This window comes from Phyllostomus hastatus, unplaced genomic scaffold (assembly GCF_019186645.2).
Source record: "Phyllostomus hastatus isolate PE091 unplaced genomic scaffold, TTU_PhHast_1.1 phas_contig_210, whole genome shotgun sequence".
NCBI lineage: Eukaryota > Metazoa > Chordata > Mammalia > Chiroptera > Phyllostomidae > Phyllostomus > Phyllostomus hastatus.
The window spans coordinates 11,174,283-11,194,684 of NW_025333737.1; the positions used below are offsets into that span (position 1 = coordinate 11,174,283).

At 38.5% G+C, this 20,402-nt stretch overlaps 1 protein-coding gene across 3 annotated transcripts in view; it reads left to right on the top strand.

Annotated features, from left to right (window-relative positions):
- Nucleotides 1–324: 324 nt before the first annotated feature.
- ABCA9 (ATP binding cassette subfamily A member 9) overlaps nucleotides 325–20,402 on the top strand; it is a 55,124-nt gene continuing 35,046 nt past the window's right edge. For 2 of the 3 annotated variants that reach the window (XM_045837153.1, XM_045837155.1), the window contains exons 1-17: nucleotides 325–757; nucleotides 4,133–4,230; nucleotides 5,607–5,708; nucleotides 7,170–7,377; nucleotides 9,421–9,585; nucleotides 10,021–10,124; nucleotides 10,830–11,056; nucleotides 13,697–13,838; nucleotides 14,108–14,293; nucleotides 15,176–15,323; nucleotides 15,756–15,924; nucleotides 16,579–16,640; nucleotides 17,160–17,270; nucleotides 17,696–17,871; nucleotides 18,052–18,171; nucleotides 18,387–18,525; nucleotides 18,991–19,081. In XM_045837153.1, coding sequence (XP_045693109.1) covers nucleotides 5,613–5,708; nucleotides 7,170–7,377; nucleotides 9,421–9,585; nucleotides 10,021–10,124; nucleotides 10,830–11,056; nucleotides 13,697–13,838; nucleotides 14,108–14,293; nucleotides 15,176–15,323; nucleotides 15,756–15,924; nucleotides 16,579–16,640; nucleotides 17,160–17,270; nucleotides 17,696–17,871; nucleotides 18,052–18,171; nucleotides 18,387–18,525; nucleotides 18,991–19,081 — 2,144 coding nt within the window. In that variant the 5' untranslated portion in view covers nucleotides 325–757; nucleotides 4,133–4,230; nucleotides 5,607–5,612. Of the gene's footprint in view, nucleotides 859–4,132; nucleotides 4,231–5,606; nucleotides 5,709–7,169; nucleotides 7,378–9,420; nucleotides 9,586–10,020; nucleotides 10,125–10,829; nucleotides 11,057–13,696; nucleotides 13,839–14,107; nucleotides 14,294–15,175; nucleotides 15,324–15,755; nucleotides 15,925–16,578; nucleotides 16,641–17,159; nucleotides 17,271–17,695; nucleotides 17,872–18,051; nucleotides 18,172–18,386; nucleotides 18,526–18,990; nucleotides 19,082–20,402 lie in introns of all 3 variants that reach the window. The other variant, XM_045837154.1, reaches the window with a different exon arrangement.

Sequence of the window (20,402 nt, forward strand, 5' to 3'; positions counted from 1 at the left end):
GGCTTTTAAGAACTAAATTACAGTGGAAGGTTTAGAGTTCCTTTCTGGCCTGATTAGTATATTTCCAGCTATTTTTTCTCCCTTTTTATTTTATTTGTTAATTTTTATTTATTATTGTAGAGAGAGAGAGGCAGTGGGGAGAGAGAAAGAGAAAGAGAGAAACATTGATTTGTTGTTCCACTTAGTCATGTTTTTATTGGTCATTTCTTGCGTGTGCCCTGACCAGAGATTGAATCTGCAACCTTGGCGTATTGAGATGTTGCTCTAACCAACTGAGCTACCCAGCCAGGACTGTCTATCTTTTTTTTCCCTCCACTTCTCCCTGCGGTGCTCTTCTCTGAACTCATGTTTCTTTAAAAGATTGTTTGCAGGGAACAACTCTCCCCTTAGGACCTTGTATGAAAAAGCTAATTGAGACAGACTAAACTCTTTCTGGTTTGATAGTTCGTAACGTTTTGATCTGTCCAGCCAGCCATCTGCAACTACACACTCCCTGCTGAGGAACTGGCGGGGAGACAAAGAAATGGAAAACTGTAAAGAAGTCACCATGTGATGTGAGCAGCAAGTTTTTGGCAGCTTGTCTGAATTAAGACCATAATCCTTCTCGGAAATTATTCTAAAATGGAACTATTCGCAATAAACATGAAATTAAAAGCATGATGTAGTAGCGACCTAAAAGGAATGTGAATTCTTCTTCAGGACACGCAGAGACCCATGGATGAACTGTTTCTAGATTCTCGTTCCAGATTTCCTGAGAGTAAGTCAACCTCTGTAACTGTGGTTGTTTTGCATGTGAAAATATAACCTACGACTTCAAATAGGAAATGCCAAACATTTGGATGGAAGCTATGAAATGAAGTAAGTTCTTAATGAGTCATTTTGATTTCTCAGGTCATCTGAGTATTTTATAGTGTTTGGGTAAATAATCAGTTGGAAAGCTAAGATTTTCCCCCTCATTTTTACCCCATCACTAATAGCATATTTGGACAAATAGCATATACTACCTAATAAGCTATTGGAGAAATTGAAAGGAATGTAAGTTTATGTTTCCTCTTTGCAAGTGTGAGCTATATACCAAGTTATTAGAATTACTTATTCTTTACTGTTCATTTTCAATTTTATTGCCAGAGGATTTGTAGGCATTGAGGAATGTACACTATTTTAGAGTTTTGAATTGTTTTAACTCACTTGAGAATATTTTCATCAAGAAAACTTGGGACAATATTTTTATTTGACCTTGTTTATCATAAGAATTTTGACATAATTTGTTGTGCATTGTATTTATTCTCTAAATACTAGCAATTCTATCCGACAGGACATGACTAGAGTTTCATAGCCAAGTTATTATCTCTATACCACATGATTTTCAGAGCAATTTAAGCTAGTTAGGCATTTTGTGCTACTATGCTGAGTAGTATCATTTCCTGGTATTCATATCAGGGTGTGCCATGGGGAAAAAATCAGTCTTAACAGTGAGAGATAAATAGCCACCGTTATGACAATTAGATCATGTTAATTATTCTTTATCCATAAGTAATTTTCAACAAATGCACTAATCCACAGAAAGAAAGACTAGGCGCTCAGGCAGTGTATTTAACCCTTTGGGATACCACAGCAGTGACTTCCTAACCCAAAATGCTGCAGTTGATCAAGTTGAGTCCTCCCGGCTGTTGGAGCCTGCTCTGGTTCCCTGTCATCAGGGGCTCGCCCACAGAGCTTCTGGATTCTGTCCACTCCCGGGCAATTTTTAAACATAAATTCATGCCCTGCGTTCCATAAATGGCACACCGTGGAAGGAAGCCCTTGCCTTAGACGATGTTAGAATTTCGTCCTGCCTGATTCCCAGTCTTCCTTTCGTGCTTCTGTATTAGTTTTATATTGCTGCTCTGACAAGCGACCTCATACTTAATGGCTTAAAATGAAACAAATTTACCGTCTTAGAGTTTGGGGGGTAAGGTGTGTGAGGTGAGTGTCACTGGACTAAACTCAAGGTGTCGGCAGGGCTGCGTTCCTTTCCGGAGGATGTACTCAAGGATCTGTTTTCTTGCCGTTACAGCTTCTAGAGGCTTCTCCCTTCCCTGGCTCATGCCCTTTTCCCTCCATCGTCAAAGCCAGCAATGACTGAATCTTTATAACATCCCAGCACTCTGACCTCCTCTTCTGCCCCCTTTTTCCATTTTAAGGACCCTTGTGATTGCATTGGGTCTGCTCAGAACCCAGGATTACCTCCCTGATTTAAAATCAGTCATTTAGCAAACTTACTCCCATCTGATGCCATACCTTAATTCTCTTTTGCTGTGTAATGTAATATGTCCCCAAATTCAGGGATTAGAATAGGAGCATTATTCTGCATACCAGTTCTCTTTAATTATTCCTTGACTTGAGTAGCAACAGCACAGTATTGCCAGCAATAAAGTATAGTTAGGCTCTGCCTCTGGCAGTGCCTCCATCCCAGGCTGGCTCGAGTAGGTGATCTTCCCATTTGAGTTGCCTCCCGAGTCACCAGCAGGGGGCCACGTAGTTATGGCTTTGCCCCTGCCGCGTGAATAAAATCAGGATTTTAGTCCTTGAACCTAAGAGCCAAGAGCAACCTCATTAGTAAAATAAAGGAAGAGCACAATAGCAACCTTATGGTTTCCATCCCTGTGTAATATGGCACCAAAGGAGGGTACCACTACCTTTAAACCCCAGGCTTCATTGGCCAACCAGCCTTGTGCTCCAAGCACTGTCCTTGCATCAGTTCCTGGGCCAATTCCCCCTCCTGGAATGTTGGGCTTGTTAACCCCATCCCATACCACACTTGTTAAATAATGACATGACACCCCTACTACCAGATCGAGTGTCATATCCGAAATCTGCTGCCTTCATTAGGTTCAAAGTGATCAGTTCATGGCCATTAACGGGTATGTCCTGAATTTAGGTAGTTACATAGGTTCTAGACTAAAATTAGAATGCTCTCTGCAAACAGCTCTATAGAGAGTTGCTGATGACTTGGACCACATATCGGAAACTGACAGTCTGGCTGAGTGGTGGATCTGTGTGTAAGCCCCAAGGCTAGTTCTCTCCTCCTGCAAGGCCAAGGTTGAACCCATAAAATGGAGTGAAGGGATAATTTTCTCTCACTGACAACAGCAGAGAAACCTGGGTGCCTGCAAATAGTTATGCCTACATTGCCTAGATGGCATTTCCAGTTCAAGGACCTCCAGGTACAAATGTATATGTCTGATTCTTGTATCTGTGATCAGTTCACCCCTTATCCACATTGCCATCTCCCTCCCATGCATTTATATGCATGGCTGAAGTCCATAGGCATAAGGGCCTGATAATTATTTGGGGTGCTCTTTTCTACTGGCAATAAAACCGCACCATCTATTTTGTAAGAATCAAAGTGTGGTATGGGATGGGGTTAAATCATATTCTAGTTTTACTGAAAATAGATTTTCTTCAGTGTTCTTCTTTCGTTTTGTCTATCTGGGTATGTTTTTCAAAAGGAAGTTGAACAAATCACTTTTCCAATTCTACTTTGAAGATATTGGGCTGACTTTTGTTTGATTAAAAACAGTTTACTCCCTCCCAAACTACTCCATTTCTGTCCTGTAAACTTGATTCTCTATAGATTTTTCCCTTTATCCTTTAATTTCATAAATATTACTTTTGATATTTCTATGTAACTATATTTGGTACTTGGAGAGCCTTTTGGGAAATATGCATGTCTTCCCACTACTTTGAAAAATTATTTCCATTGTGTTGTTTACAATGTATTTTTCTTATAACTTTATTTTCTTCTTTTTGGATATTGCTTCACCAAATACATTACTTTTTATTATTTTTCTCTTCATTTTGGTTATTTTTAATCTCATTATTTTCAAATATGTTCAAATTTTCTTTGAAAAATTGGGAGGACTACAAAATTTTCTCTGTATCGTAGAAGATGTTGTGTTCTTTATGACTTAAATGGGAATTTTTAGTATGGTATTTCCTTTTAATTTCTTTCTACCTTTTTAAAAATGTTATTATGGTCTTTAAAGGGAAGATTTTAAAAGTTCCTTCTGCTTATTGTCATATAGTTCCTTTTTCATATTACGTATTTTCTTTGCCTTTTGAGGGTAACCCACCTTTCTTTCTGTTCCAGCATTTGGGCTTTCTGCTAGCGATCGCAGGAACTGAAGTCTAGGGCTGAAAGCCTGAGCGGATCCCTCCCAAAGCTCCTGGCTGCCCATTGGGACGCTGGTAGGATCTCTATTCCTGCACCAAAGGGAGACGTGGCCCACACACCCCCTAGATGAGTTTCCACACCAGCTTGGTGCCCTGGCTAAGAGCGCGGCCCCAGAGCTTGGCCGTCTCTGTGAAAGCCCTGGTTGTGTCACCCCTATCTGTGTTTGCAGAGTCGCTCGGCCTCCCTGTGTCCCATCCTCTTCACCTGTAAAACGAAGTGCATAAGATCTATCCCAAATGTATATTGTGAGGATTGAACTACTTAATTCTGATAAATACTTAGAACTACCTGAAACATAGAAACCATCATTAGTACTAGTTAATACTATTTTCTCCCCAACATCCTATGTTCAAAATTACTTCCCATCTCTCTTTGTTTTAGCCATAATGAACAGTAGGGAATTCTCTGAAATTTCATAAGAATTTCTATCTCCTCACTTTTGGGTTTTGTTGCTGTTAGACTCATTGTTTGTTTGTTTGTTTGTTTGTCTTTTAATGGTTGGCATGGGAGTTTTGGGAGTTAATCATACTTTTGATTTCATGGCACACAAAATGATTGGTTCAAACAAAGATGGATTTTTATCGTGTTTTGGTTATTCATTTTCATAAATAACCCATGTTATACTCAACCTCTGTTCCCAACTCCCACTGCCACAGGTAATCTTTTCATTGTACTTCATAATGATCCTTTAGTTCCTGGATATTCTTGGAAAATGTGTACTGTGTGAGGTGTTAATTAATATAAATGACAGTGTGACATAACTCTGATCATTTCCTTACTTTTAAAACATTGGCACTATGTTTTAAGATCTCTTCGTGTTGATAGGTGGCTACCCACCCGCTGCTTCTGAACCCTGCATAGTATCCTATGCACTGTATTGATTAAAATATGACTTACCACACTGTGTCAAATAATCCACATTATGAAGCGGATCTCCCTAAAGGTCCCCTCAAGGACTCACGTGAAAATTTCCTAGGCATACGTACCCCGCAGCTGAATTGACTGAGGGCTGCAGTAATGAATAGGTAATGAATCACTGATATGGTTGCATAAGTCAATCCTCACACCAGCAGGACATCAAGTTCCCTTATCCCTGCTAGAAAACTGAACGATGCCAAGTGAAGGGATAACACTCGACTCTCTTAAACTCTCTAATCTTTGTCAGTCCATTGAGGAGTAAACATAAATTATATCTAATAATTTAAAAAATGTTTAATTTCTTTCAACAAGCTTGAACGTCCTTTTACATGTTTTTTTAAGCTTTCCAGCTCCCTTTTTTGCTACCCAAGCAATTTGAAACATTGTTATGCTCTTTCTTTTGATTGAACAATGTTTTCTTTTTCACACCTTCTTATTTACTTCCTTTATGTCTTCATTTTAAAATAAACAGGTCAGAATGAGCAAGAGGCACATAAGTGTGGGTCAGCAAACGTGGGCTCTTCTCAGCAAGAACTTCCTTAAAAAATGGAGGACGAAGAGAGAAACCTTGTTGGTATGGCTCAGGGTCTATGTGTTCTGATAGAAGAGGAAGAAATATCTTGTTCAGGCAGCGCAAACACTGTAGCTTCATTATTTAATGTGTCGTATGTACTCTATTTCTAACTGACTGGAGTTTTTTCGAATTTTGGTCTTTGCTGTTATCTCAAAGAAGGTTCCTTGAAAATATATTATTATTATATGTCTTAAGGCATTTGAAAAATAATTCATATTAGATAATGAAAAATAAAGTCACATTTTTACATGCAGAGATAACAAATCTTAGTGTCTGAAATCATTTGAAACTCATGAAGGAATAGGTTCGCAAGTTCAGGGTCAAAGTCAAAGAAAGATGCAGCACTTAATCTAGAATTAATTCAGAAATTAAGGCAAAGTTTTAGATAGCTTTCAAAAGGCAAACTGGAGCACGTCCATACAATCGTGTTATGGATATGGATGATGTCAGTGTAATGGGCATATAAAAAAAGAGGAAAGGGAGGGCATTTTGACCTTCTGCTTCTATTAAGATAGTATTTATTTTCTGTAATGATAAGAATGATTAGGTGTGCTTTGTGTAGTAAACTCAGAAAAAATATATTCAGTAAGTTAAAAAAGGTATTTATAAAGTACCCATAGATCAAGGGCGGAAATATTAACATTCGATCTCATGGACGGGGCGTGTGTGTGTTCTTTCAACCAGTATGTACCGAATGCTTGCATTGGCAGGAATAAGCTGTATAAAAATCCCTGCATGGAGTAAGGATTATATGAATATAAATATAGAAGTTGGTTCCTACTCTATAGATATGCTTTGCTACCATCATTTTCATTCTTTTTACATAAGCATTGTGTGTTAGCCTACACATAGAGCTAAAATCAGACCATATGGAGAGTAAGGTGTATACCTCTTTTAAAAGCCATGTGTGTAAAATTAAAATTAAATAATAAAGCGCGTTTTTATCATGGACTTCACATACATTCTGTTGCATTTCCAATTCCAGAATGTGGTTGCAATGACAAAAACTTTTAAAATTCTTTGATATAAGCAATATTTTGGCGCTATCTCCTTCCACATACTAGAAGCAGAAGATGAAACTATGACCTTGTTCCCGTTGATGGAAGTTGGTCATTTATTTCATTCCACCAAACATATTTTTATCATTGTCACTCAGGTTTCAGCATGACTCTAAACCTTTGGGCCATTCATGAAACAATCCAGCCTGTAAAACTTTAGTGAAAGTATGATAAGCTTAGATTCTCAATTATAATTGGAACTGATGCTACAATTCTGTCTTGATAGATGACGTGCATATTTTAAAATGTGCAGATTAAAGAAAATTGGGACATTTAAAAAGTGGGAGAGGAAAAAATGGAATCCAAACTACATTAAAAATTAAGTGTTTGAAACTGTTTGGGAGGATTAATCTGTGGTTGAACTCCTGTTGATTTGCTTCATTTTTCTCTCATTGCTGTGTAGGAATGGTTTTTCTCACTTCTCCTAGCACTATTTGCATACCTGTTGTCTTCCGGAGTACACCATGCTAATGACTTTCCTCAAATACCTGCAATGGACCTGGGGCGTGTAGATAACTTTAATGATTCTGATTATGTTATTGCATTTGCACCTGAATCCAAAACAACTCAGGAGATCATGAACAAAGTGGCTTCAGCCCCATTCATTAAAGGTATGTTCTCCAGAAATTCATGGTAATTTCCTTATTTGTGAAATACACAAATTTGTTTTGGAATTTCCTTGATAAACTGTGTTAAATGTTTAAGTCTCTGGATTTAATCAACAACATTAATGTTTATTTCTTTCCAATATCAAGGAGATTTTCTTATTCTGTTTACTAGTCTCCTATCTAGGAAATTTTATGTTGAAAAGGTTTTCCTTTGTATAGTCCGTATTAAAATGAAATAGTGGAGGATTATTCAAATGTATGTTGTGAGAAGATTCTGAAAAGATTAGCCAATGGTGACAGCATGATTTTTTCATCTCTTTAAATACATGACAATTGAGAAAGAAATTAAAGAGTAAAACCAACAAACAGTGGGCAATATTTACAACAAGATAGAAAATCAGGTGTGTCCTTGAGCCCGGAAGTGCGAGTGAGTGGGGAAGAAGCCCCGACAAGGGTGTCTGGTGCACCTGCCAGGAGGATGCAAACTGCTGAGGAACAAGCCAGGAGCCACTGCAAGCAGAGAGGGCCAATGTGAGAAGGACTGAAACCACTTTCAGCAGGTGGATCGGTGGCGTAGTGTTAGAACGTTATTCCCAAACTGTTATATATGTAAACTGGGATATACCAAAGAAGTCATTAGGGAGTAGTCTAATTCTCTCACCCTTGTGTCCTTGAAACACACGAGTCTCAGGATGGGAAGAAAAGAGATGCAGGGATCTAGGAGAGGTGAGTTACAGGCTGAGGAATCTTGACTTTCTAGACAGCTAGGAGGAAGCCACTGACAGCAATAGCTTGTGTCAAAAAACCCCCTCAGCAGTCAACTTAAAGAGACTCCCACTGGTTCGGGCACATGGAAAGCTTCACGAGAATAAATACAATGATTTGAAACTCACTCAGTGTACATTTGCTTGTTTTCATAATAATATTTTAAAATGTTTGCCTTTAGACGATGATAGGAAATCAGTTGTTACGAAAACTTGTAAATAAAGGGGAAATACCAGCATTTATCTTACATGTACTATACTATTGGGTAACCAAACAGATGATGGAAAGTACTGTTTGATAAACATGTTCTACTAGTAAATAAAAAACAAAGAATGGAAATAAAACATCCTCATTTGGAAACTCCTATTGAATTAATTAGTGGATCTAGGCACTGAGTGTTGGTGGCTACTAATGTCACAAAAAGTGAGACAGTCAGAAATTATAGTGCTGATCAAAGAATACACCACCACCTACAGTCTGGCCCAAAGGATGGGGCCTGAGTCTCATTAAACCTCTGCTCTGGCTGCCAGATGGTGGGAAACACCGAGGACAATAGAACATGTTGAATTGCACCAGGTGGATGCATTCCACAGAATCCTGACACTGGGTTAGCAGCCTGAATTTGGTCAGCAAGAATCATTCATTCATATCACATATTCTCCAATAAACAAAGTCTCTTGAGAAAACACTCCACAAATTGAACAATTTAATGCTGGCTTTGGAGTTTGGCCATAATGACACCATTGTCAAACATAAATATACAGGATGGCACAAAAGTAGGTTTACAGTTGTTCATGTGGAAAATGGTAATTAATAAATAATAATAAAAGAATAAACTGTGTGCTATGCATACATACCAACTGTAAGCCTACTTTTACCCCACCCTGTATATTACAATTATAGGATATATTTATAAATGTAGTATACATTGCAACTTTAAGTAGGGCCATGTGTATGTGAGTTTAAATGTATACGTTGGCACTGTTAATATTCCAGATTCATCGTGCTTTAAATTATTGGTTAAATATTTCATTTGGAAAGGCACAATCTATTTGTGATAAAAGGGATTGCCACACAGCACTTCTGATTTTATCTATAGCATTAGAATTCACCCCCCCTCACCTCAGCCCCACACACACCAGGTGTGAATCCCTTCTTTATGATCAGCACTGCCTTCGGTGGAGAGACAACTTGAACACAACTGAACACAACTGAACATGGTCTGCTGTCTTTGGACCATGCACAAGTCTTTCATAATTAATCCCTTCTCTCGCATGGCAGGAAGAACAATCATGGGCTGGCCTGATGAAAAAAGCATGAGTGAACTGGATTTAAACTATACTATAGATGCAGTGAGAGTCATCTTTAATGATAACTTCTCATATCATTTGAAGTTTTACTGGGGAGTGAGAATCCCCAGAATGAAGGAACACAGAGACCATTTAGGTAACTTTCCTTTTTTTTTTTTGTTTGCTATATGGGATTAGTCACAAGGAAGCTTATGTGAGAACAGAGAAAACATACATATGTAGTGTAGTGTACAATGTATGTAGTCACATAAAGTATGTATATGTTGTACATAAAATGTAGTGCTTTTTTAGCACAAGCAACAGCAAAGCTCAACAAAATATTCCTGGCTAATGGAGAGAATTATAAGATTGAATGGGAAATTGTTGAGAACTGATCTTCATATTAACAAAGCCATTCTAGCATACTCTCCTTGGGTGTACATTGCAAACCTCACTGGGAAAGCCTTACCATTCTTTATATTATTGTGGACTTGGAGTGCACGTTGGAACATTGGAAGTTCTTATTTTCCCTATGGCCACAGTTGTGCCGTCCCATCCTAACCGTTTATGCTGTGCTCTTCCTTTTCTAAAGCTCATTGCCAGACAACAGACAACAAAGTCACGTGTGAAGCCTCACTGTTCTGGGAGAAAGGCTTTATAGCTTTTCAAGCTGCCATTAATGCTGCTATCATAGAAGTGAGTATGAAGTTAAAGAAACAAATGAATTGTAAGTTAAGTTTTGATGGATGGTTATTTTATGAATTGTTCTATCTTATATTTAATTAATGTATTCACTTACTTTATTTGGCACAATGTACTGAACAACTCCGAGGCAGTCCTGCCCCACTGCACACTGTGATGTTGGGATGGCAGCGTCACTGGGCGAGGTGACGGACCACTGGCGAATGTGCAGCTCATCACTGAGCAGAATGCTGTTAAGTGGCATGTGACTGTGTTTAAACCATTACACTAAGCACCGAGGAGCAGGAAATAAGTAGAACGTGGGTGTTTTTCTCCAGGGTTACTGAAGACTGAGGGGAGAGCAATGGATGCTTAGTCATAAGAGTTTAGGATCTATCATGACATTATAAATGGTGTGCCAGGCAAACACTGAAGCAGAAGATACTCTGATGATAAATACCAGAGAGGACTTACCGCTGAAAGTGACATTTCAGCGGAGACTTCAAGATTGAGCAGAATTTTGTGCAGTGAAGATGGTAGGTAGGGATATTATGAGGAATCAGAGAGAGAATGGAGTGTGGCAGGAACTTCATGGGGACAGATCATGATGGGCATGTATATTTAAATGTGGAATGCACGTAATTTCTTATAATTGAGAAAAATGCATGAGGTTATAAATAGCTCCGTAATAACAATTGGTTTATTGATATCTTTCCTTAGATCACAACAAATCATTCGGTGATGGAACAGCTCATGTCAGTTACTGGGATAAATATGAAGATATTACCTTTTGTTGCCCAAGCAGGAGTTGCGACAGATGTTTTCATTTTCTTCTGCATTATTTCTTTTTCTACATTCATATACTATGTATCCATCAATGTGGCGCAAGAAAGGCAGTACATTAAGTCACTGATGACAATGATGGGACTTCGAGAGTCAGCATTCTGGTAAATCACAGGGCTAGTGTGTCATGCAGCATAAACAGAGCGAGTTGGTTGGACTCCCTAGACCTATAAAGTATCTTATTTAAACTCAATGGCTTTCATAAAGAAGTGTGTTATAGATGAATGAGGTAGATAGACTTGTAAGTTTGGTAAATGACACTTTTTATACTTCATTGAATTAAAGAAAGTCTAATTCTATAGATTACTGAAACCCAGATCACTAACCAATAAAACAATGACTCTCAGTTGCTAGTTGCTATAGATGGGTGAATACCTACATAGCATCTAGGGCTTTTAATGCTTGATGAAATATATCAGATATTTTATTAGAAAGGGTGATTGATTTTGACCCCACATTGAATGAATTCTTACTTTTATGACACTGAAGGGAAAGAAAACCATGTCCTGTCCTTAAGCACAGAGCTTTCTTGGGTGGAGGTGTAGCAGAACGGTGAGAACAGGGTCGGGAGGCAGAAAGCCACTGACCACCTCCATCTGAGCATTACCACCTTGAACAAGCTACCTGATGTCTTTAAACCTTGGTTTTTGTCTTATGTTAAACACTGATGATAATGTCTATCTCTTCTTGGTCATGAGGATTAAACAGGAAATGTACTTAAAATGAAAGTAAGTACATTAAAAAATGTACTTAAAGTGAAATTACTGTACTTAAAGTGAATTCACCCTCAGTATTGGGAAGTAGTATGGTCCGAGAGATTTAAGTTAGGGAGTCAATTAGCAACAAAAATTTTAATGAGTTTAGCCGAACTATGTTTTTGAGACATATAGTAGTAAAAGCATAAGTTCTGGAGTCAAATAGCAGTGGTTTGAGAGTGCTTATTACACAGTGATATTACTCTCCATGTTAAATAAGATTTGTAGAATATATAGAATCGTTGCAGATATATGCTGTGTAGTCTTTAAAAGAACATTAGATACTGGTAAGTAGGAAGACCACACATTTTTGATGCTGCCAATTTACAGCAAATTTATTTTTCCTCCAGAAATGTTCAATAAACTGAGTGCAAAAAGTGGAGAAAATGCATTGCTGATTTGGGCTAGAATTTGGAGGTTTTTTTTCTGGTGTCTCTTTTTGTATTAAAATTGCAGGATTCGATCCTGAAGGAAATTTTAGCTACTGCAATTTTTTAATATTTTTAAAATTTATTTTTAGAGAGAGGGTAGGGAGGAAGAAAGAAAGGGAGAGAAACATCAGTGTGTGGTTGCCTCTCACGTGCCCCCTACTGGGGACCCAGCCCATAACCCAGGCAGGTGCCCTGACTGGGAAATGAACTGGTGACTCTTTGGTTCACAGGCCAGCACTCAATCCATTGAGCCACACCAGCCAGGGCTGATCACTGTATTTTTAAAGAAGCATGGAAATCAACAGAGCATCAGAGAAAAGCAACCAATATAAAAGAGAGAGAGAGAGAGAGAGAGAGAGAGAGAGATCAAATAAATCTGGTGGCAACGCATTAAAAAATAAGAGCCCCGCCCATAAGAAAAGACTGTGGCGTTCTGTTTGTATGGGGTATGGATGAAATTAAGAAGAGATTTATAAAGGGCAGAAATGAACAATTTCAGATGAATGGAAGTATATTGTGCAAAGGGAATCATCACAATTAGGCAAGACTTCCCAAAACATGATGGCAATTTCCACTTTGACTAAAACAAAACTAAGCATTCATTGTGGACATGCTATAGACCAGTTGCCATAGGAAACCCATAACATGCAACATTTCATTTTATTCTCTTATTGTTTTTCAGTAGAGGATAAGGACATTCAAAGAGATTACATAACTGCCTTTCAGGATCAGATAGTTACAATGCAGCAGAGCAAACTTGGACCCAGATTTACATGATTGGAAACTTATTCCCTTTGCCCTATAAAGAACTTTCTTCCTGCTTCTTTGCCATTTATAACATGAAATAACATACCTTCATATCTATCTATAAATTTATATTTATGTCCTATGTGTACATCTGTATCTATATCTAACCTCTATCTAATCATCTGTTTTTCACATCTGCAAACCAGGAATACCTTTTACATTTTTAAGTATTTGAAAAAAAAAAAAACTATGTTATGGCACAATAAAAACTCATAAAATCCAAATTTCAAAGTCAACAAATAAACTGGCTGGAACCCAGCCACACACATCTGCATGTTTTCTGTGACCACTCCTGTGCCGAAGCCAGCATTGGGTGGTGGCAGCAGGGACCACATGGGCTGAGAAGTCTGAACTATTTGCTGTCTGACTCTTCAGAGAAAACATGTGCCTCTTCTTCATCTGTTCTCGGTCCACGGTGTTTATGCAGTTACTTAACCAAAAGAACACGTCTAGAACTGACACATCCTCAAAAATGTTTTCCCTGAAAGCCTCTCCTAATTAGTCTCATTTTATCCCCCAGTTTCATTCTTCTTTTGCAACTAGCTACCTGATTTACCTGTTTATTTGTTTATTACCCACCTTCCCCTGTACATCATGAACTTTAGGGGCAGAGAAGTTTTCCAATTTATTAGCTGTCATATTCCCTTTATGGTTGATACATGATGAGCTTCACAGATCATTTGCTGAATAAACGAATGAGCCAAGTGATGGAGTAACAGCACTCTGAACTGATGCTTTGTTTCTATGCAAGGCTTTCCTGGGGTTTGATGTATGCTGGCTTCATCTTCATTATGGCGATTTTGATGGCTCTTATTGTAAAATCTACCCGCGTTATCGTCCTATCTGGCCTTGTGGTGGTCTTCATCCTCTTTCTTCTCTATGGCCTGTCTCTGGTGAGTTGGTGAATTTAATCTCTCTCCCCCACCACTCCTCCTTTTCCCTCCCTCTCCCTCCCCCCTCCACTTTCTCAGGAAAACTGTCTGTTATTTATCACTGATTCCGCTCACACCTGTTTTCTTCTGTTTGTAGTATTTGAGTATTTACATATGACAGTATCCGGGGGGATACATGAAATATAGTTTGTATTATAAAATTCTTTTTGTCATGCTATCGATGCTTCTCAGAGAGTTATGCACTACCTGAAGTTTTCCTCTTCTCTCAGATAACTTTAGCCTTCTTGATGAGCGTCCTGGTAAAGAAGCCTTTCATTACCGGCTTGGCCGTCTTTCTCCTCACCGCCTTTTGGGGGAGTCTGGGTTTCGCTGTGCTGTACAGACACATTCCCACCGCACTGGAGTGGACCTTGTGTCTCCTTAGCCCTTTTGCTTTCACAGCTGGAATGGCCCAGGTAAGAGCTGATGTAACTATTTCATTGTCCTCAAACTATTTACAACAATTCCTCCGAATAACTCATGCTACATGTACTAAACACTAAAATTCTTGTCTACCTTTGTGAATATACATACTGAAGAGATGGGAGATGCATGTTTTGATGTTTTTCTCTCTCAGCATAGGTTCCTTTTGAGTCACTAACTATTGTACCGGCTGATGCTCCATTACTGATGGATTCTGCTTGTACTTTCAATGGCCTGTCCCCATCAAGGTGCATCTAATTCCATGCTCAGGAAATGTGACCTTTGATAAAACCACAAGTATTTGAAACCCAGGAATTCCATAGAAATTCCTTTTGATTTTTCGATTGGTCAATTTAAATGGAACTGAACCTTCTCTCAGAAAATTAACTCTAGTTCTGACCTCATAACTATAAATGCTAAATGAAGGGTTATATGACATAAAAACTCAGTGTAGCTTACTACACTAAGTAATGCTTCTGCTGTCTTCCGTCCTACGCTGGAGGACTTCCAGCCCTTCTGGTTTCATTTTCAAATCCTGTCCCGCATCTGGAATGCCCTTCTTTCCCCCCATCCTGAGTCAGATGCAATCCTACAGGCATCTAGCTCAAGTATGGCCTTCCTTGACTTTTTACTTCTGCCCCGAGGACCTGCCTGCCGCTGCCTGTGAACCTTTTACTCCTACTTCCATCAACTTCCCAAATTGCTTTCGAGTTAGATGGTTTCACTGTTATACCATCAAATCGCTTCAAGCTGTGTAAAGACAAGAATTTTGTTTTATTTGTCATTTCAAGCCCAGTGTCTATAATAGGACAATAATAATTCTTGTTGCTTTGTTTATCCTTTTAATATTCAATGTATGTGGGGTTTTTTTTCAGCTTATACACCTGGACTATGATGTGAACGCTAACACCCATTTGGATTCTTCAGAAAACCCAAACCTAATCATAGCTACTTTTTTCATGTTGGTTTTTGATACTTTTCTCTATTTGGTATTGACATTATATTTTGACAAAATTTTGCCTGGTAAGTAGATTCATGATTATGACTCAACACAATTTCATTCATTGCATTTCTTTAGCTGTCTACACTTAGTACAAGGATAAAGATTATATCATTAATAATATTTATATTGATTACACATTGAAATGATAAGATTTGGGATATATTGGGTTAAATAATGTACACAGTGTATGAAATATAAATTAGCAAGCTTTTTAAAAAATTTAAAATAGAATAAGGGAATTCTGTGCTTTGTTTATAGAATTACTCTCTAAGATTTGTTCTAGCATAACACTTTAGATGGTTTCTTTTTTAAAAGAGACACATGTGAGCGATTCAGGTTACATATATTGCCAGTGCTCTTATCAGAGCTGGATGGAGACTGTTAGTGCTGTGGTGACTGTCACCCTCGAAGTGGTAGCAGAGCCAATGTGTAATTGCCTCCTGTTCATGCAGCCGAATATGGACATCAGCACTCTCCCTGGTTTTTCCTGAAATCCTCCTTCTGGTTTCAACACCAAAGGGCTGATCATGTGGCTTTTGAAAACGAAACAGATTCTGGTCCTTCATCTAATGACTCTTTTGAACCAGTGTCTCCAGAATTTCACGGGAAAGAAGCCATCAGGTAACACATCAGTGACATGCAGGTGCAAATGAAAAACTGGTCAGAGACCGGAGATCGATCAGGCAAACCGAGACGTGACAGAAATGTCCTTCCATGCCATTTTGTACCCACTGATAAGCAGGCTGTGCACTCATGATGGGCTACACTCTTTCTTGCTAGCATTTTGTCTTCTCACATTGTCTGCATTTACATTCACTGCTCTCTTACGGAACAACAACAACCATCGATGAATGAGTAATATTCATATTTCCATTGTCTTCATTATCTCTGTTTTCTGTTGTTCACACTTTTCTCTTTCTCTGCCTGCTCTCTTTATGGCAGACCCTGTCTCTGTCTCCCAGGTCATTTTCACCCCCTTTTCTCTCTGATTCACTCTGTTCCTCACCTCTTTGTTCCCTGGTTAATACAATGGGAAAGAAGAGGCAGGGGAGGCGGCAATTGGAGAGAGACCCTCCAGAGCGATGGGAAGGAAACATAAGTTAGGGACATTCCTGCTGCCTTTACTGAGAGTCCCTCGCTGCTTCTGCAGGGCCCCTGCCTGGGCCTATGTGAAGGGAGAGGGTCCCTGGGTCTCCTTACAGCCTCAGGGACTTGATTTGTCAACCCTCTGTCCACTGCCACCATCTCGTCAAAACATTTTTGTCTTTCTTTCAGAATAAAAAACCTTAAAAAGGAATATAAAAAAGGAAAGCATGAAAAAGTAGAAGCGCTGAAAGGTAATAAAATGTCCTAGTTAACCTGGTTGGTTGGTTTCAAGACTCTGTCTCACTGTGACACTGTCTTGGTAGAAGAAGACCAGCTATTCCAGCTCTCATGCTGCTCCTCTGTTTGAACACACTGTGTTTCCTTCCAAGTCAGTGAAAAACCAGACAACAATTTTGGAAAGTTGGATGCACTCCTGATGTCCTAGGGGTTTGAGAGATGTGTGGTAGTTTATTTTCAGCTCATCCCATTGGCTAATCCTAAAACTGTCTTTATTGTAGTCAGCCTATCTTTAATGACAAATCTGCTTTGATTCCCCAAATGGTTAATCATAGAACTATATAGTATGGTAATATTACATCTATAAATCATTTATCATAGCAGATACAATTTTAAAGGAAAGAATTTGGGGATGGATTTTATTTTGAATGTTGCTAGCCAAATATACCCGTGTTATAAGAGCTCATACAAACTTCGGAGAATGTCAAGTTACTATAGAGGCTCTGACTGTAATCTTTTTGACATGATTCCAGGTCTGGTACTTGATGTATACGAAGGCCAGATCACTGCCCTCCTTGGTCACAGCGGAGCTGGGAAAACAACCCTGCTGAACACGCTCAGTGGACTGGCAGTCCCAACGGCAGGTGGGAAGGCCACTATTCAGTGACGAGAACCTGGACAAATAAGTTAACTGTGCATTTCATTAGTTAATTGTGTTTGTCAGTTAATTTCAATAGTAGTTTTATTAACTACCAGTCATACATAGTTATTTATAAGTCTTAGAAGTTTCTTCAAGTTATTCTTTTATACATTCATGTTCCCTTCATTTAGGAAAATCTTTGTGGTTTCAATATTTCCCAAGAAGTAGCTTTATGCTTTAGTTGGCATCCCAACTGGACCAGAGGTATTATGAGCATTAAATTTTTAATTAGTCCACTGTGTATTCCTTAGAGATAGGTACAGTATCTTTTAAAGGACTCCAGTGATTGACACACATTGTTTTTTCATTTAAAAGATCTTAAAGCATGGAACACTACCCTGATGCCAACTCTTTACCTCTAACTTTTAGGTTCAGTCACCATCTATAATCACTTGCTTTCGGAAACGGCGGACTTGGAGACTGTCCGAAAGCTCACTGGAGTTTGTCCACAAACCAATGTGCAATTCGGCTTCCTGACCATGAAGGAAAATCTCAGGCTCTTTGCAAAAATAAAAGGGGTTCAGCCACAGGAAGTGGAACAAGAGGTAGATTACATGTTAGATGTCCCACAGCCATGAAGATGAAATTGTTTACCTAGGAAATTCTAACTGCATTTGTGTTATTTCTACACAGTTCATCATCTAGAGGGCAAAAAGGCCCTTTGGGATGAATAGCAAAATGATAGTGTCTTCAAAATATACACCAAATATCCTTTATTTGGTTAGGTCCAACGTGTTATACGGGACTTGGAGATGGAAAATATTCAAGACATTCTTGCTCAAAATTTAAGTGGTGGACAAAAAAGGAAATTAACTTTTGGCATTGCCATTTTAGGAGATCCTCAGGTAAGTGGAACTAAAATTACTGGTGAAATCAGATCGAAGACTGTGAAACTATTGTATTTGGTCAGACTTCATTTGTAAACAATAAAAGCAAGAGAGCAGTTACCATGAAAAATTAAGCACTAAGCTATTTCTCCAAACTCTTCTACAACTATTTTGTCTTTTAAAAGGATGTTGCCGGAAAGGGGTAAATGCTTTTACATGCTTGCCTACTGCAGATTCTGCTGCTGGATGAACCAACGGCAGGAGCAGATCCTCTTTCAAGGCACCGTGTGTGGAACCTTCTGAAGGAGAGGAAATCAGACAGAGTCATTCTCTTCAGCACCCAGTTCATGGATGAGGCTGACATCCTGGCCGGTCATTCCTAATTTTCTTTCATGTATCTCAGTGAGAACCCGGGGACATGTGTGGAATACATTCCAACACAATTGCCGAGACAGGAGAATCACCCGTCTGAGTGCCTACGCCCCTGAGTACACTTTGCCCTGGAAGTTCCCTGACCCTGTTGCACTGGTTGTAAAATAGTATACAGCTATTCACAAAGACATATTATGGTTCATTCAGTGTGAATGTCAGCTGGCCTGAAACAGATCTTTTCAACGTACGATAAAATTTTCCTGAATATACTAGACAATAACAAGTCACTTTAGTTACTGGATGACTCAGGAAGTGGTTTACATAGGATCAGAATTTGAATGCATGTGTTTTAGTGGGTCATGCTCATAAAATACATTAGTTACTGGTGGATTCGTTCTTTTATAAATAGTGAAAAATAACTCCTTAATACAATTTACTTAATTTTTTTTTGTTTTATCTACTCAGATCGAAAGGTGTTTATATCTGACGGGAAGCTGAAGTGTGCAGGCTCTTCCCTGTTCCTAAAGAAGAAATGGGGCATTGGTTACCATTTAAGGTATAAGCTTCTTGTTGGAGACATATTAGAACATGTCAGAAATGTTGAGGACAGGTGATGTCAATATTAGTATGTTGTCAAAAAAGCAAAAAAAATATTAGTATGTTAAAGTAGGCTTAAGCTACAATTAAATAAAAGTTCTGGAAAATATTTTCACAATACCTTATTTGCTAAAAAGAGGTGTATTTATATTCCAGTTCTTTCCAGTATCATATTTTGGATGCTTATTGTGGTATAGTTTGGCTCTTTCATTAGTCTCTTCTTGGTTCCCCCTAAATTCATTTTCTCCCTCACATTTTTCTGTCTCCTTCTCTTCCACATCATAGTTATTATCAGTATTAAGTAATGTCTATCACTTATTAAGTATTGGCTATGTTTTAGGTACTTGCTAAGATATTGACATGTGGAGTATTCATATCTAACCCTCCAGATGACTTTAGGATGGTATTATTATTCTCCTTTGACATGTCAGATCATTTTAATAATCTGACCAATCTCACATGATTTATATAAGTGGTAGAATCTTTGGACCAAAATTGCAAGTGTAATATGACTCATTCCCTATACTTCCCCCCAAATATTGATATTTCTTCAAAATAATTCAAATCATTTTATCTTCAGTGGTTAAATGAACCCACCCCCACCCCATTATTTACTCCAGGTGTTTAACCTGATCAAATCTGCCATTCCATCAGGATTGCTTGGTGCAGCCTGCTTGAATCTGTACCTTCTGACTAAGAGGACCCACTAACTGTTCTCTAGGTGTGTTCCGTGCTGTAGTGTCTCATCTCTGCTCGAGACAGGGCACCTGTTTAACATGTCCTCCTCCCGCCCATCAAACCCTGGTCACATCTTATTCACTCTTGAAGATCTTTTCAGACTGTTTTCTCCTTGAGAAGCATCCTCTCTTCTGGAACCCTGAAGGCCTTGTTTTACGTTGTTGCCTTAGGCAACTTAATTAACTTGCTTGAATCTCAGTAACTTCATTTATGGCATAGCAGTAATAATACTTGCTCTGCATTTAAGACATAAAAATATTGAACAAATGAGTAACTGACAACATACAAAGTGCTTAATTGATTTAACTCAACTTTCTTCTCCCTCACCTATCTTATAATATGCTGGTTTCTGTTATACTTACATTATGTCATGTTACAAGCTCCTTTACAGAAGGTTCTATATTCTTCTTATTAGGTATCCTGGAGAATGCTTAGCATAGGTCCTTGTAAACACAGCACAGGTTTTTCTAAAATTGATTTTTTTTTAGGTTCACATCATCAAAGTCAATTTTGATCTGCTCAGCATTCTATAACCTCAGTCA